At 39.2% G+C, this 18,506-nt stretch overlaps 1 protein-coding gene across 1 annotated transcript in view; it reads right to left on the bottom strand.

Moving 5' to 3' along the window:
• COL21A1 (collagen type XXI alpha 1 chain) overlaps positions 1 to 18,506 on the bottom strand; it is a 165,843-nt gene that overhangs the window by 57,041 nt on the left and 90,296 nt on the right. The window contains exons 11-12 of the mRNA XM_038742664.1: positions 7,300 to 7,353; positions 7,151 to 7,204 (exon numbers count right to left, since the gene is read on the bottom strand). Of these exons, the coding sequence (XP_038598592.1) occupies positions 7,151 to 7,204; positions 7,300 to 7,353 (108 nt within the window). The remainder of the gene's footprint in view (positions 1 to 7,150; positions 7,205 to 7,299; positions 7,354 to 18,506) is intronic.

Below are 18,506 nucleotides of genomic sequence, written 5' to 3'. Positions count from 1 at the left end.
GAATTCATACCCTCTAGATCTTAAGCTCCTGGGAGACAAGAACCATATCTGCCAAATCAGTTGTACTGTACTCTGCACATAATAGGCACTCTATAGGTACTGCTGATTGATTCAGCTTAAATGAATTTGAACAATTATCGTCCAGTTAATAAAGCAATGGCATCAGAGCACTTACTGTGTGCTGAGCACTGCACTAAGCACTTGGAAGAGTTCAAAGTTGGTAAACACTATCCTGTCCTAAAGGAGCTTACAATTTAGCAGAGGAGGAAGACATTGGAATTACAGATCAAAGCCTATTTTATATGTTATGCAAATTGTTTCCCAAAAGATTAGAAAAATTAATTATTAAATGTATTCACTGACAAGTGAGGAAAAAATGGTAAAATGTATTTTTGATGTCTGAAATATGTTTTAGACCACATTATGACTCCTCCCTTTTTGTAAAATCATATATTCATTGAATTTCTGCTAGTTTCACGCTGATGAAATCCACTCATTTTTAGAGAGAGGGAGTTAATACAATTATTGGGATGTAAGTTTCACAACCTTTCCATATCAATTACTCAATCCATCAATGGTATTTGAGTGCTTACTGTATGCAGAGCACTTGTACTACGGGTTTGGGAAAATATAATCTAACAGCTATACTGAAGACACAAACCCAGTCCACAAGAAGCTTACAGTCTATAGGGGTAGATAGACATTAAAATAACATTACAGGAGAAATAGTAGAGAATATGGATTTTTCATAAGTGCTGTGGGGCTGGGGTGAGTATCAAAATGCTTATAGTCAAATGCATAGTTGACAGCAATGGGAAGTCAGACAGGGGAAATATGGGCATAGTCAAAGACCTCTTGGAGGGGATGTAACTTTAGAAGGGTTTTGAAAGTGGGGAGAGGGATGGACTATGAAGGGTTGGGAGTTCCAGACCTGAGGGAGGATATAGGCAAGGGGTTGGCAGTAGGAGGGACAGAGCTGCATAGTTGGGTTACCCCTATTATCTTATTAGAAAACATGGGCAGCTTTCCAGGCATGCAGGGATTAAATGAGAATTAAATGCATCTTTTCCAATTAAATGGGCTTATGTTCGTATTTGTCCATGCTCTTGACACAGTGCTTGGCATTAAGTACCTAAATACCAAAATTATTACTATTGTTAATATTATGTGTACCTTCCTCTTCAAGCAAATCCAAATGTAGAATTCATTCACTCATATTTACTGAGCACTTACTGTGTGCAGAGCACTGTACTAGAATCTATTTACAAGGTTTATAATGAAATATACTGCATGTATTCTACAAGATTTTAAGTAAAGGGCAGTTCTTTCCTCAGGAGAATATTTGATAAGGACTATTAACAATAAAAGTTTTAAAACTGTATAAATTTTAAGATAATCCCCAAATTAACCAAAAACTTTCAAAGTAACAAATATTACTACTTATACTTCTGCAAGTATTTAATTGTAATCATTATTTACAGGTTAACCATATAAGGAACACATCCTTTTCAGAAAATTTAAGAGATTTTTTTGTTCAGTTTTTTGTTCAGTGCAAATTTAATCTGTTCCATATTTTGATTAGCAAAGAAGCACTCCAATTATCAGTTACAAGGAAAAAATTGGAAAGCTGAATTTGATATGATTCTGTGGCAAGGAAATATATTTAACTTCTCTCCTGACAAGTAGGACCTTATGATCCAAAGAAAAAAAATATGCTACCAAATATACATTTCCTGTTCCTGTTTTTCTCCATGAAGAAAACCAGCAATAGACTGCATAATGGATGAATAAACTCCCACGTAGCAGAGTAGCAATAGCACAAAAGCTCAGGAAAAAAAGAAATCTTGCTGATATTCTACGAAATCATGCCTTTGTGGGATTTTACTGAGGGACCCCAGACATTCTCTGAAAGAGAGATGATGCTCAAGGTGCTAGTGCTTCTGTGTTGCCTCTTTTCCTCATGGTACTATCACTCTGACTGGGCTCTTAACATGATACAGGTAGTGTGTTGACATAGTGTGAAAGGGGTAGGAGGTTGAAGAGCCTAAAATGTTATGTTTATAGGTGACAGACTGACCCACAGAATCCAGGGAGACTCAAAAGCATGAGGGGTGATATGAGGAACATGAAACATTATTCCCATCTACATGCAACACTCTCTGCTTCTGTAACACTATAAATTTTCAGTAATTTTATTTTGAACTGATCTTAATTAAGCAATCAGTGGTGTTTGTTGAGCATTTACTGTGTGCAGAGCACTGTATTAAGAGCTAGGGAGAGTGCAATAGAATTGGTAGACACAATTCCTGCCCTTGAAGAGTTTCAATCTAGTGGATAATAATAATAATGATGGCATTTGTTAAGCACTTACTATGTGCAAAGCACTGTTCTAAGCACTGGGGAGGATACAAGGTGATCAGATTGTCCCATGAGTGGCTCACAGTCTTAATCCCCATTTTACAGATGAGGCAACTGAGGCACAGAGAAGCTAAGTGACTTGCCCAAGGTCACACAGCTGACAACTGGCAGAGCCGGGATGTTAGAAACATTAAAAAAAGTTACAGATACAGGAAGCAGCAGAGTATATGTACATAACTGTAATGGGGGTGGGGTAAGTATCAAACTGATTAAAGGATAGAGATCCAAGCCCTTAGTCAATAGAGGAGGGAGGAAGAATAGGGTAGTGGGAAGATAGAAGGCTAGTAGTCATGAAAGGCTTCTGGGAGGGGAAGTGATTTAAGTAGGGCTGTTAAGATGAACAGAGTGGAGAGTTGGAATCATGGCTTAGTGGAAAGAGCACAGCCTTGGAAGTCGGAGGTTGTGGGTTTTAGCCCCAGCTCTGCCACTTGTCTGTTGTGTCACCTTGGGCAAGTCACTTAACTTCTCTGTGCTTCAGTTACCTCATCTGTAAAATGGGGATTAAAACTGCAAGCCCCACATGGGACAACCTTATTACCTTGTATCTGCCCCAGTACTTAGAACAGTGCTTGGCATATAGTAAGCACTTTAAAAATACTATTGTTATTATTCTCATTATTATTATCTGTCTGATATTCATTCAATCATATTTATTAAGCATGTACTGTGTGCAGAGCATTCATTCATTCAAACGTATTTATTGAGCACTTACTGTGGGCAGAGCACTGTACTAAGTGCTTGGGAAGTACAAGTCAGCAACAGAGATGGTCCCTACCCAACAATGGGCTCACAGTTTAAATATGAAAGGGGAGGGAGTCCCAAGTAGGAGGGAAGACTTGAGCAAGGGTCAGTCAATGGAGAGAGAAATAAGACTGAGAAACAGTATATATATTAGTGTTACAACTGGAGTATTTGGGCTAGTTAGCAATATTAGGTAGGAGGGGGAGAGCTGATTGACTGTCTTAAAGCTGATGGTAAGGGGTTTGATGCTAAGATGGATGAGCAATGAATGGAGGTATCTGAGAGCTGGGAGAGGTGTGCAGGACTATTTTTTTGGAAAACTGATCTGAGCAGGAGAATAAAGTAGGGACTGAACGGGGAGTCCAGAGCCAAGAAGGTGAATGAGAAGGCAGATGCATAGTCTAGGGGGAATATGACAAGTGCTTGGACCAGCATAATAAACAACGATTGCATTTTCTATAGGAAATTTTTCACTTAAAGAAAACAGTTTGGCCAGGCACATCTAGCTACTGACAAGATAAACAGATTAAGAATGTGAAAATATGCAAGATGTAGGTGTAGACAAATTCAGATTTAATTTATGATCTCAAAAGGAATTCACGTTGAGTTTAAGGGCTATTTGAGATTAAGAAAGTAAAATTGTAAAAAGTTAATCATCTAAGTCATCTACTAAAACTTTTTCTACCACAGTTTATGTTCACTAAATAGCCTTATAGATCATCAAGCTACTTACATTAATATATGTGTTAATGAAAAACTCACAATATACATCCTTGTGGGCAGGGAAAGTGCCTATCAAATGTTGTACTGTATTCCCCAAGCCCTTAGTATAGTGCTTGATACTAAGCAAAACCTCAATAAAGGTGATTGATTGATTGCATGAGGTGTTGATCTATGTGACTGGCAGATAGTATGATTGAGAAGGCCTCCTAGAGATGGTCGGTTTTGGGGGAGTCAAGACCTTGAGTCTGTTCATTCAAACTTTAAGTCTAGGCAATTGGATGGTTTCATTTTTGTGGTACTGCAATTTGTGTGATAATACTTGGTTTTTGGGGTCAAACTCTTAGGAGTTAGGGAATCTTTCTGAGAAAATACATGCTTATTAGGATATAATGTGATGCAATGTATGAAAAACACACTCATACTCATATGTGGTGTTCATATTCACTCATATTCAAAGTGTCTGTACTATAGCACAACTGTTCCATAATACAGGATTTGCCAAGCAATTAACCCCTGTATTTGGAGGAGAACTTTTTATGTTCCTTCAAACTGAAGACGTTTAGTAGTTAGCTTATTTTGAATTAAATAAAGTGCTATTATAACTACACAAAATACACCAAAGCAAGTTTTCACAGAATAGGTTTTCTTATAACTTAAAATTACCAGTCTGACAAACTCAACATAATCGGTTTAATCTTTTCAAGCACAGAGGATTGAATAAAGATGCACAGTTAAATATTGCAAGCACTTACTAATTTAATATTCCATTTGAGTCTGCAAATTTAGAATAGTCTGAAATACAAAAAACTGCTATTGTTTTTGAAATGTGCGGCATGTAGCATTTATCCTAGAAAAACTAATTATAGAACAGAAAACTCAGCTAGAAAAAATATAGAATTTTAATTAGCTTCGTGGAAACTACTACTGTAAGAGTCTTGGGATGAAGTTTGGAAAATGGAAAATTTAAGCTGCATTTAAGGAAAATCGTGTCCTATTTGAGAACTGTATTAGGCTGTGGGACAGTTTTCCAGAAGTAGTGGGAACCTTAAACTTTAGGCCTTGAAACTGGTCTTGGCAAGGCTATACAAGTACATGCACACACATACACTCACACACATATAGGCGTGTGTGACAAGCATTGTCTAATTAAATTTTTCCATCTTCTAAATTGTATGAACATGAAGAAAGGCTTCAGAGACATACACTCACACACATATAGGCGTGCGTGACAGCATTGTCTAATTAAATTTTTCCATCTTCTAAATTTTATGAAAATGAAGAAAGGCTTCAGAGTCAAATTTAGTTGCTGATCACTGGTATAAACTAGAATATCTCCTTGATGATAATTAAATCCCAGAAAACACAGAGGATTTGTTGAAAAAAACTGTTAAGATCATTCAGACAGTGCTTGTTATGGGCAGGGAATGAGTCTGTTATCGTATTGTACTCTCCCAGGTGTTTAGTACAGTGCTTTGCACACAGTAAACACTCAAATACAATTGAAAGAATTCAGGCCATAGTCAGATAGTTGAGGAAGATTTTCAAATTGTTTCACAATTGAAGGTAGCCGCTTCATTATGTATGTATGACTCATTCTTTAAAAGACAAGTATTCATGTATCCTCATAAATCAATGTCCTTAAATTTACCTAGAAAATTTTTTAGAGTTGGTATGATGATGATGGACCTGGAACCTAGACAAAGAATTGATAATAAGTATGGTGGCTTGAGCAGTGTCACCCACTGCCTCATTCCTGCCAGCAGTGTTTCCACTGGGACAGGATGAAGTGTGTATGAGAAACATCCACTACCAAAACATTTTATCCAAGTGGGATGCCAGTGATAAAATAAATAATTTTATTTCAATAAAATTGTTGCTACGGAGAAATATTGACTTTAATGTGGTTAGGTGGTTAAAATGCAACCAAAGAAGTATACTTAAAAATTCTCATTCAAAACTCCAAGGTTTTGTAGTCCTAAAACTCTATTTTACAGATTATCAATAGTCTGAAGAGTGGCTGGTATCTGTCCCTAAATCTGGTGTGGCCCAGGCCATGCCTTTTTTTTCCCTCCCAATGGTATTTGTTTAAGTGCTATATGTCAAGCACTGTTAAGTAAGTGCTAGGGTGTAACAAGTTTATTAAGTTGGACAGAGTACCTGAGGGGCTCACAGTCTACTCTAGAAACCAAGTTTTTAGAGGCAGGTTGGGTTGGATTAGCCCCAGGGTATCACTGCAATCACAGAGTTTTCTCTATGCACTATATAAAATTTATCACAGATCTGATTCTTGAGTAACTTCAGTACTTACACACTTATCCATTCAGGGAAGCAGGCATTTATCCCTATCCTTTGTTTTCCATCTTTAAGCCAGATTTTTAAACCGAAGTGGAACATTCTCTCCAATTCCACAAATATTTAGTTTGTTTTTACATTTTGGGTATGGAACTTGATCAAAAGTCTTTTGAAGATTCAAAATATATCTATTTGTTCTTTTTGTTTCATTGTCTTATTGCCCCCTACCATGAACCTCTTGTAGTTAGTAAGACACTTTCCTTTTATGGTATTTTCCTAAGTGTTTATTAACCTATCCTAAATTTAGTTATAGAGTCTACCAATTTGCCAGATATCAAAGTGAGATACAGTGGCTTATAATTCCCAGGGATATCTCTGGGACCTCTTACAGAGTTTGTTATAATAGGTCTCCCATTTTCTGAAGTTCCAAAACTACTTCTTTCAGTCCCATGGGAAATTTGGGTGGGTATCCTCAGATTGCTCTTTTTTAATGGTGTTTGTTAAGTGCTTACAAGGTGTCTATGTGCTGGGGTAGGACAGGTTAATTAGGTTGGACACATTTCTGGCCCATCATGGGGCTCACAGTCTATGTAGGAAGAAGAAGTGAGGTACAGAGAAGTTAAGTTACTTGCCCAAGATCACACAGCAAGCAATTTGCAGAGCCCAAGATTAGAACCCAGGTCTTCTGACTCCCAACCCCATACTCTTTACAGTAGGCCACAGTGCTTCTCAGATTGTGGTGATTTGCTTCCACTGAGTCTATCTAGCTGGTCTCAAACATGTTCTGTGCTTTCCACAATTTTATACAGTACTGCCTTTTTCTCCATCACAACAACTGATAACATGTCACCTGGATACGCACAAAAGTTGTATCCTAATAGCCTATTCTAAAAACTGAATTATTTTTCAAGTCCTGGTATATGTGTTTTATAAATTGAGTCAAATTACTTTTAAGAGCAATGAAGCATTGTTTTACCTTGTCACCAACCCTTCCTGGTTCTCCTTTATAGCCAGGTATGCCACGTGGCCCCTAAGTAATTCAAAATATAAGCTAATGTTAATACTTCCCATTGAGTCCATTGTACATGAAATTGCCAAAATGTATGTAAGTTCTTGAGCTCTTACTTGCATGCCGGGCAACCCTGGACTACCTGGAGTTCCTGAGATTCCTTGATATCCCTGAGGAAAAAGAAAAGAAAAACATTAATCAATACTACCTATCAATTATGCCCACCTACTTGTCTCACAGAAAACACATAGACTTTCAACTATTGGCTGGACAGGAGACTTATATCATGAGTTAGTAAATTGTTTCTTGGGATTTCTTGGAATCTAGTGCTTTTGACTGTAAACTTGTGATCAAGATATGAAACTTCCAATTTGACAGTTATTGGAAATGTTTAAAGAGGATTGGAGGTCCTCACTATCAGGGAAGACTACCACTCCTGCCAATTTCAGAGCTCTACTAAAACTCAAGTCTTTTCCACAACCTGTTTGCCATCCCTTATACGTTGCCTACTCACTTGGGTCTGTACCCCTACAACATTTATGTACATATCCCTCTACTCTGCCCCTTCCCCTATCTGTAGTTTAGTTTAATGTCTTTCTCCCTGACTGGACTGTAAGCTCCTTGTGAGTCCATCAGGTCCATCAGCTGTGTTGTAGTGTACTCTCCCAAACACTTAGAACAGTGCTCTGCACACAGAAAACACTCAATAAATATAATTGATTGATTGAATCAATCAACACTCACTCCCTTGGTGACCTCATTCGCTCCCCTGGCTTCAACTATAATCTCTACGCTGATGACACCCAGATCTACATCTCTGCCCCTGCTCTCTCCCCCTCCCTCCAGGCTCGCATCTCCTCCTGCCATCAGGACATCTCCATCTGGATGTCTGCCCGCCACCTAAAACTCCTGAACTCCTTGTCTTCCCTCCCAAACTCTGCCCTCTCCCTGACTTTCTCATCATTGTTGATGGCACTACCATCCTTCCCGTCTCACAAGCCCGCAAACTTGGTGTCATCCTCGACTCCGCTCTCTCATTCACCCCTCACATCCAAGCCGTCACCAAAACCTGCCGGTCTCAGCTCCGCAACATTGCCAAGATCAGCTCTTTCCTCTCCATCCAAACCGCTACCCTGCTCGTTCAAGCTCTCATCCTATCCCGTCTGGACTACTGCATCAGCCTTCTCTCTGATCTCCCATACTCGTGTCTCTCCCCACTTCAATCCATACTTCATGCTGCTGCCCGGATTGTCTTTGTCCAGAAACGCTCTGGGCATGTTACTCCCCTCCTCAAAAATCTCCAGTGGCTACCAATCAATCTGCGCATCAGGCAGAAACTCTCACCCTCGGCTTCAAGGCCCTCCATCACCTCGCCCCCTCCAACCTCACCTCCCTTCTCTCCTTCTACAGCCCATCCCGCACCCTCCGCTCCTCTGCCACTAATCTCCTCACCGTGCCTCATTCTCACCTGTCCCTCCATCTAAACCCCCGGTCCACGTCATCCCCCTGGCCTGGAATGTCCTCCCTCTGCCCATCCGCCAAGCTAGCTCTCTTCCTCCCTTCAAGGCCCTACTGAGAGCTCACCTCCTCCAGGAGGCCTTCCCAGAATGAGCCCCTTCCTTCCTCTCCCCCTCGTCCCCCTCCCCATCCCCCGTCTTACCTCCTTCCCTTCCCCACAGCACCTGTATATATGTATATATGTTTGTATGTATTTATTACTCTACTTATTTTACTTGTACTTATCAATTCTATTTATTTTATTTTGTTAATATGTTTGGTTTTGTTCTCTGTCTCCCCCTTCTAGACTGTGAGCCCACTGTTGGGTAGGGACTGTCTCTATATGTTGCCAACTTGTACTTCCCAAGCGCTTAGTACAGTGCTCTGCACACAGTAAGCGCTCAATCAATACGATTGATTGATTGATTGAAAGGATCTTCTTGAGGTTGACCTTAAATATGGAATTTTAAAGACAGTAAACTGAAGATAAACACATACCCAAAAGTCTTTGGGAAACCACCTAGATGGGCTAGTTAAATTTCAAGAAGAAGGAAGTTGTCCTTCAGTGATAATCCATACAAAGACACCATTGTTCTCCATTTAAACTAATCATTAAAGAAAAGTATCAGGCTTTACAAAGAAAGCCTCTTTCAGGATTTTCCCTGAAATTTGTTATAAACTTTGGCAAATGCTCTAATATCTGAATTGGGAACCAATTGGGAACCAATCCACTTCTGAATACCAAAGGAAAGACAGAGAACATTGGGGTCTCTTGAGAGTTCCCCCTCCTACTACCAATTATGCACATAGAGAAAGGAAATTTTCAGTTCATATTAGGCAAATCTTCATGCAGTGTCACCCAACATTAGCCTCAATTCCTCAAAAACCTCCAATGGTAATGACCTCCTTCTGCATTAAGTGGAAACTGTTCATCATGGGCTCAATCAGAAACTCCTTACCATCAGCTTTAAAACACTTAGTTGGTTTACCCACTCCTACTTTATTTCCTACTCCAGTACAGCCCACAGACTTGGCTCTCTAATGCTATCTTGCTCACTCTACCTCAATTTCAGCCAACTGGTGATGCCATGCCCATATCTCCCTTCAACCTGGGAGAACAAGACAGACCACCACTCCCTCAGCCTTCAAAGTCTTATTAAAATCATATCTCTTCTAAGAGGCCTTCACCAATTCAGCCCCCTTTTCCCCTACTCCCTCTCCCTTCTGTATCTCTTATGCACTTGGATATGTATCCTTTAGGCGTTTGCTATTCACCTCCTTCCTCAGCCCCAAAGTACTTGGGTGCATAGCCCTAATTTGTATATTTATATCAATTTCTGTGTCCCCTTCTGAGAAAGAGAGCTGCTTTTGGGCAGAGAATGTCTACCAAACAGGCATTCTGTTATAGTATGATATATAAGCTTTAGTAAAGTGGTCTGCACATAGTAAGCATTCAAAAAATGCCACTGATTGATTACTTGCATGAGGTCCTTGCAGGCAGAGAACATGTCTACTAACTTTATTATATTCTACTTTTCCAAGAGCTTAGTACAGTGCTCTGCACACAGTAAGCACTCACTAAATATTATTGATTGATTCAATCACCATTTTTTACAGTGAAGCAGTGGACTGTCTTACAAATTGGTTGTCTGGATATTTCATAAGCACTGGTTAGGAATCTGAGATGGTATCTTTGATGATGCTATGTCTTAGGAGTCAAATCAAAGCTATTACAATCTTATTAACAAATAAGTCTTTATTTGTATTAGGGTTTGAAATACTAGAAATGTACTTTTGTTGCTAGGATAATCAACTGGGAATTTCTATTTTTTCTATTATTTTCAGATAGGTTAGTGATCTCCTAGCTGTATAGATTTATCCCTGTATTAGAAAACAAATATTTAGAATATACCTTTGAAAGAAGGTGGGATGAGTTCCGGTAACGCTATATTGGAGCCCCAGTGCATAGCATCTTAGTTCTGGGAGGAACTTTTAAGAAGTTATTTACTCTATTGCTTGAAGTAGTTGTGTATCTATACCCAATCAATCATACTGATTTGAGTGCTTACGGTGTGCAGATTAGAGTTGGTAGACATGTTCCCTGACCCCAGTGAGTTACAGTCTAAAGGGGGAGAAAGACATTAATGTAAATGAATTATGGATATGTAAATAAGTGCTTTGGGGAGGGGAGGTGAATAAATAAAAGGAGCAAATCCAAGTGCAAGGGCAATGCAGAAGGGAATGGGAGAAGAGGAAATGAGAGAGCTTGGTCAGCACAGGCTCTTGGAGAAGAGCTGCCTTCGGTTAAGCTTTGAAGGTGGGGAATGTGATTGTCTGTCATATATGAGGAGGAAGGGAGTTCCAGATCAGAGTCAGGACACAGGTGAGAGGTTAGTGGTGAGATAGTTGAAATTAAGGTACAATGAGTTGGTTGACATTAGAGGAGTGAAGTGTGTGGACTAAGTTTTAAGAGAGCAGGGAGGTAAGGCAGAAGGGAGGAAAGTGATTGAGTGCTTTAAAAATCCATCCTAGGTAGATGGCTGCTTATTCATTCCTTAACCAGCTTTAAAGAATCCTTCTAATATTGAACACCATTGAAAATTACTATAAATCTCCATTGTTCAGCATCTGAAACTCAGTATACCTTTTAATACTGTTTTTATAAACTGATTGTTGTCGTTATGCAGAATATGATGTAGAAATGTATCTAGCAAATTTTTAAGGTAAGATTTTACTTTTATTTCATATACGGCGGAATTGAGTTTCAAAACGTAAGAGCTTCAGTTGCCAACTTGAAAAAAAAATTGATCTAAATTATGTAATTGCTACTGATAAACTTCTCTTTAACCAAATGTTGACTATTTCAATTAGAAATCATCTAGTGGGTTCTGGAAGTTCTCAAAGTGTCTGTCAGTTATATCAAAAAACAGTAGGGGGGTCTATAAACACAAGGAAATTCATTAGGACTATGTGCAGGTCATGCACTTAGAAATGAAAAATAAACACCACAAATCTGGTAGGAGACTCACTGATTAATCAGAAGTTCAAAGGGAACTGGGGATTAAAAGCTGAACACGCATTGGCAATGTTGAACGGTGTCTTCATTAAAAAGAAAAATACAGTATAGGTTGGGTCAACCAAAAGACACCATGTAAAAGACCACAAAGTCATCCAATTACCCAATTCTGCCCTGCTCACACTCACAGTAGAGTACTGGATCCTGTTTTGGTCACCACCCTTCCAAAACAACTGGAGAGCAGGGCCAGCTTCAAACTGTAAGCAAGAGAGTGAACCCCTGCAGGGCCCACAGGTAGAGAGGGCTGCTGTAGGGCAGTGGTAGTGAAAAATTTGAAAACAGGTATCATTCCCACCTCCACCCCAGCTCCTGATGCAAATTCCTAGAATTTGGAAATGGTGCTAACTTTAATAACAATAATAATGTTGATATTTGTTAAGTGCTTACTATGTGCCAAGCACTGTTCTAAGCACTGGGGTAGATACAAAGTAATCACGCCATCCCACGTGGGGCCCACCATCTCAATCCCCATTCTACAGATGAGGGAACTAAGGCTCAAAGAAGTGAAGTGGCTTCCCCAAGGTCACACAGCAGACAAGTGGCAGAGCTGGGATTAGAACTCACAACCTCTGACTCCCAAGCTCATGCTCTTTCCACTGAGCCACACTGCTTCACGAGGAGCACAGTGTTTCAGGAGATTGGGGATATCCCTGGAAAAAGCTTTAGGTTTGGGCCAATTCCATTGTCATGGTTATAGATGCATGGTGTAACATTTAATTCCACTCACCTTCAGCTTCCTTGTGTGTATTAGAACATAAATCCTAACATTTTTTGCAAAAAATTCCCATTGTTGCCAAAAGAAATTCAGTATGGTAAATTATCATGGAAGAAATCAGATACCATATTTGTTTTGAGCTAGCCTTCATTGTCCTGGAGACAGAAATGTCTAGTGTTTCTCAACATTGAAGTATGTCAATAGTGTCATGTGAAGCAGTTCAAACAGGAAAACTAGTTGTAGATCAAGGATTTTTACATTAAAAGTTTCTCTACTTTCTTTTCCAGGCAATAGATCACTGGAACGTATGTGCTAAATTATTGTTGTGTTTGTCGGTCAGTTATATAAGCAAATGAAACTTGAAGAAATGTGGAATAGAGGAATGACCAGAAAAAGTATTAAAGACAGACATGTTTTTCCAGGGAAGAACAAGAACTGGTGAAGGGAATTCTAGGGCAAGAAAAATCTATGAAACTTTGAACTGAATGAAAAAACATATTCAAACAGGAAGGTCTATTAAACTATGTAATCATTTTCTCAGGAACCAGAAGATGGTTGGCAAACTCCAATAGTTCCAGGAACATGTCTCCTCCACCTGTCAAAGGAAACATCTTATTCACCTCAATTAATAATAATAATGTTGGTATTTTTTAAGTGCTTACTATGTGCCAAGCACTGTTCTAAGCGCTGGGGTCATCAGGTTGTCCCACATGGGGCTCAGTCTTATTTCTCATTTTACAGATGAGGGAACTGAGGCCCAGAGAAGTTAAGTGATTTGCCCAAAGTCACACATTTGACAAGTGGTGGAGCCGGGATTAGAACCCACGACCTCTAACTCCCAAGCTGATGCTCTTTCCACTAAGCCAACACTGCTTCCTTTGCTCCAATTTAATAGTTTTGAAAATGATGCCTTGAGCTTCTAAGAACAGAATTTTAAAATCGATTATTTGCATTGAAGTTTTGTATTCTAGAATTAAATTTTTTTGGTTTGAACTTTGGTTCATTCAAGTTCATCTTGAGTTTTCTCCACTTCTGCCAAGACTGGGTTCAAAATCCACCCCCTAAGATTTCTGAGAAATTTATGTCTTTTCCATTTTCACAGGAAATCTTTCTTTGTAAATTATGAGTCACTTGCAGGAAAAAATCTCACTGCCAAATTGTAGGGTTGCAGCAAAAAAATACAGAATCAATTTATTTTTCTTCCATGATTCATTCTATTACAATACCCCAGGGAAGATGTATAGCAATGAAGTGGAAACCAAGGAAATCTCAAAACATACAAGAGTCACAATTACTTCTCTAAACCATTCTAATGGCACCCAAAATACTTGTCACAGCTCTAAAAATATCTTTCCAAATAATTAACAGCCTGGAAAAGTTTTATTTTTTTCCTGTAGCACTTTATATTAAATGCTTATGAATCTTAATGTGTAAATGATAGGGAATTGATTAGTCACATTTTGAAATGTTTGGCTTGGGAACTTGAATTTTGGAAAAAGAAAATCCACATAGCCGTTGATAAAAAACATCTTTGATTAGTACAGTGCTCTGCAAACAGTAAGCACTCAATAAATACGATTGATTGATTGATTGTACTTAAATTTAATTAACACTTAAATTTACAGCTAAATAATAACAATAATAGTGGTGACTGTTACATGCTTACCATGTGCTAAGCACTGTACTAAGCGCTGGGATAGATCTCATATGGGGTTCACAGTCTAAGCAAGAGGGAGAACAGGTATTGCATCCCAATTTTTCAGATGAAGGAACTGAGGCACAGAGAAGTTATGTGACTTGCCCATGGTCACGTATAAGACAAGTGATGGGTCTAGGATTAGAATCCAAGTCCTCTGACTTGCTGGCCTGTGCTCTTTCCACTAGACCACACTGCTTCTACAGTAATCAAGTAACCAAATATGGAATTTGGGTATGTTAAGTGAAGTTCTGCGTGGGGTTTACTCTGAATAATTGGCATATTTGTAGCTCTCTCAAATATAATTCCAAAATATCACCAATCTCCTTCCTTACACAGCCATTTCATAATTGAATAGTCTAATATACTGATCCTCTATGTTTGGTTATGGTATATAAACTTAGATGCAGGGAATATTTCTAACTACTTTAATTCCTTATGAAGAGAAATAATATTGAAAGACTTCTTGAAGCATTCCCATAATAATAATAATAATAATAATAATAATAATAATAATAATAATAATGAAGTGGCATTTGTTAAGTGCTTACTATGTGCAAAGCACTGTTTTAAGCACTGGGGAGGATACAAGGTGGTCAGGTTGTCCCACGTGGGGCTCACAGTCTTTATCCCCATTTTACAGATGGGGGTACTGAGGCACAGAGAAGTGAAGTGACTTGCCCAAAGTCACACAGCTGACAATTGGTGGAGCCGTGATTTGAACCCATGACCTCTGATTCCCAAGCCCGGGCTCTTTCCATTGAGCCATGCTGCTTTAATAAAATGCACTGAAAGAATTGGTGGCCCTCTCCATTTTTAAAACAATCATTTCAATGAAATACAAGTGTGGCAACATAAGCAGCTGTGGCAAAACTATAGATGGTACAGGAGCCTTATAATTCATGAGCAATGGTGATGAATTGCCACTCCACCTTCTCAGTACTTCCAGTACTTATGTATACATATCCTTATACTCAGACACTTCCCTCACCTCATTTACTTTATTGCCCATCTCTTCCATTATAGTGTAAGCACTGAAGGCAGGGATTACGTCTATGAAATGTATTGTGCTCTCCCAAGTGTTAGTAAAGACTCAATAAATATCACTGACTGAAAAATACAACTTTTATTTATAAATGTCATTTATGTTTCGTTTCCTGAACTCAAGGAAGTATCTTGAACTCAAGGCACTGTACCAACTACACAAAATTATATACAAAACAGAAGTTTTGAGCTCTCCAGAAATTCTGCTATGTGTATTCCTGATGACACAGACTTTGAAAGAGTTAATTAGTGATACTAAAAGGAAGTATCCTAATTACCAGTCAAGATTTGACATAATTTTAATCAATCAATCAATCATATTTATTGAGTGCTTACTGTGTGCAGAGCACTGTACTAAGTGCTTGGGAAGTACAAGTTGGCAACATAAGACCTCAGGAGATTTTTGTGATGGGTGGGGGAAGGATATTGGTTAAGCACTTACTATCAATCAATCGTATCTATTGAGCGCTTACTGTGTGCAGAGCACTGTACTAAGCGCTTGGGAAGTACAAGTTGGCAACATATAGAGATAGTCCCTACCCAACAGTGGGCTCACAGTCTAAAAGTGGGCTCACAGTCTAAAAGACACTTACTATGTACCCTGGTACACTGTACTTAATTGGATTGGACACAGTTCCCATCCCACTTGGGCTCACAGTCTTACAACTACAGTTTATGGTACTTGTTAAGGGCTTACTATGTGTTAAACACTCTTCAAAGACCTGGAGTAGGTACAAGTTAATTGGGTCAGAATACAGTCCCTGTCCCACATGGCAGCTCACAGTTTTAAGCAGGAAGGAGAACAGGTATTGAATCCACATTTTACAGGTGAAGTACCTGAGGCACAGAGATGTTAAGTAATTTGGCCAAAGTCACACAGCAGACAAGTGGCAGAGACAGGATTAAAACACAGATCCTTTAGATCCCCAGGCCGTGCTCTATCCACTAGGCCACGGTAATTCTCTGATTCTCTAATGACCTGGCCACATACTTCATCAACAAAATTGAAACCCTCAGGCATTATCTCATTAAAATCTGCCATGCTCCTCTCCAGTTCTCTCCTCTAAGATTCTGTAATTTCTCTTGGCAGCCTATCATTGTGTGAACACCACTCAAAGGCAAAATATTCTTCCCATAATATGTGAATACTGAAGTCAATTATCTCCTGCATCTTTCAGATAACGAGTTTATCAACAAATCCTAGTATGTCCATTTGGACAATGAATCATATAGGCTGCTTCAAAGCATTTCCAGGAGCTTATACTTTGTTCACAGATTTTGGTATTTAATTGACCAATCGTATTTATTGAGTTCTTACTGTGTGCATAGCACTGTACTAAGCACTTATGAATTTCTTATTTCCTTCTTATTGAACTTTTGTCCATACCATCTTACATACTGTAACAACTGAGTGATTTTTGCTCTGCACAGATGATTTTACATAAAGAGGATGTTCAGTCTCCCCACTCCTGAAGGACCTCCAATGGTTACCCATCCACCTCTGCATCATAACAAACCCCTTGACTCTGGCTTTAAAGCACTCAGTCAGCTTGCTCCTTCCTTCCTCCAGCCTAGGACACACACTCTGCTCCTCTAGCATTGGCTTACGCACTGTGCCCTGATCTAGTCTATCTCAATGCCAACCCCTTTCACACATTTTCCCCTTGACCTGGAACTCCCTCCCACTCCATATACACCAGACCACCACACTCCCCACCTTCAATGCATTATATAAGTCACACCTCCTCCAAGAGACCTTCCCATATTAAAGCCTCCAAGAGACCTCCCAAGATTAAGTTGAGTGTCTCTTTTCCCCAACTCCCTCTCCCTTCAGAATTGTCTGCGCATTTGGATCTGTGACCTTTGGGCATTTGATATTTGCCTCACTCTCTACCCCACAGCACATGCATACATATTTTAATGCATATATTATAAATTATAATTTATATTAAATCTGTCTCTCCTTCTGGACTAACTCCTTATGGGAAGGGAACGTGTCTGCCAACTCTGTTGTCTTGTACTCTCCAAATGCATAGTACAGTGCTCTGCACAAAATAAGTGCTCAATAAATACCACTGAGTGATTGAGTAATGGTGCTGAATAAAACTCAGAAGTGTATCATTGTTCCTAAGAACCAGCCTCCTATTTTATAGGCCCTTATCATGCTTCCTATCTACGTCTCACCCTCATGGTCCCCACAGGATCCAAGGTCATCCCTGCAAAATTTACTGGGGTGCATGCGCACGTGCGCGCGCACACACACACACACACACACACACACACTTACACTTGAAAATACTGTTACTAATGGTAAATTACCATTAGCGTTTGGGCATATAGGCAAAAGATTACTCAATCTCCTCACCCTTCAACACTGCACTCAATTTAGCACTGTATTCTACTTTGCAGCTCCAGCTAACACTTGCATCTTTTGGCACTTTTTTGAGTCTATTTGCCTCCACAATTTGTGGTCTGACCAAAGACTTCTTCAAGAAAAGTTATCTCGTTCCTTAATGCTGCTTGCCAGGTTGATTACCAGCCAATGTTTTTTCCTGCAGTTCCCTTCCAAACCACATTGTCTGAGGTTATGCTTTCATATACCTTTAAAATATCACACACATACACACGCACACACACACGCACACACACACAAACGGTTATTCTCTAGTTTGTATTAAACTGGGTGCTAGGATCTGATGAAATATGCCCAAATAAAATTACTATTCCTACTTCATTCATTCATTCAATCATATTTATTGAGCGCTTACTGTGTGCAGAGCACTGTACTTGGGAAGTACAAGCTGGCAACAAAGAGATGGTCCCTACCCAACAATGGGCTCACAGTCTAGAAGGGGGAGACAGACAACAAAACAAAACATGTGGACAGGTGTCAAGTCGTCAGAACAAATAGAATTAAAGCTAAATGCACATCATTAACAAAATAAATAGAATAGTAAATATGTACAAGTAAAATAGAGTAATAAATCTGTATAAACATATGTAAAGGTGCTGTGGGGAGGAGAAGGAGGTGGAGGGGGATGGGGAGGAGGAAAGGAAAAAGGGGAGAGGGAAAAGTACTTAAATACTGTGGAATCAAAAACAGTACCACATTTCAAGAAGGTCATCAAGTACAGCTATTTCATAATGGTGATGATTCTCTAGAAAGTTTCACATGGGTCTTGAAAAATCAGCAAAAAAAGAGGAACAATTAGTCAAGAAATAACAGAGTGACCAGGTATTCTCTATTTCCAGGAAGAAAGAACAAAAACCATAAACAACACTAGGAATTAGACGG

Source organism: Tachyglossus aculeatus, chromosome 1 (genome assembly GCF_015852505.1).
Source record: "Tachyglossus aculeatus isolate mTacAcu1 chromosome 1, mTacAcu1.pri, whole genome shotgun sequence".
NCBI lineage: Eukaryota > Metazoa > Chordata > Mammalia > Monotremata > Tachyglossidae > Tachyglossus > Tachyglossus aculeatus.
The sequence above is the reverse complement of the archived record's forward strand: the minus strand, read 5'-3'. Positions and strand labels throughout refer to the sequence as shown.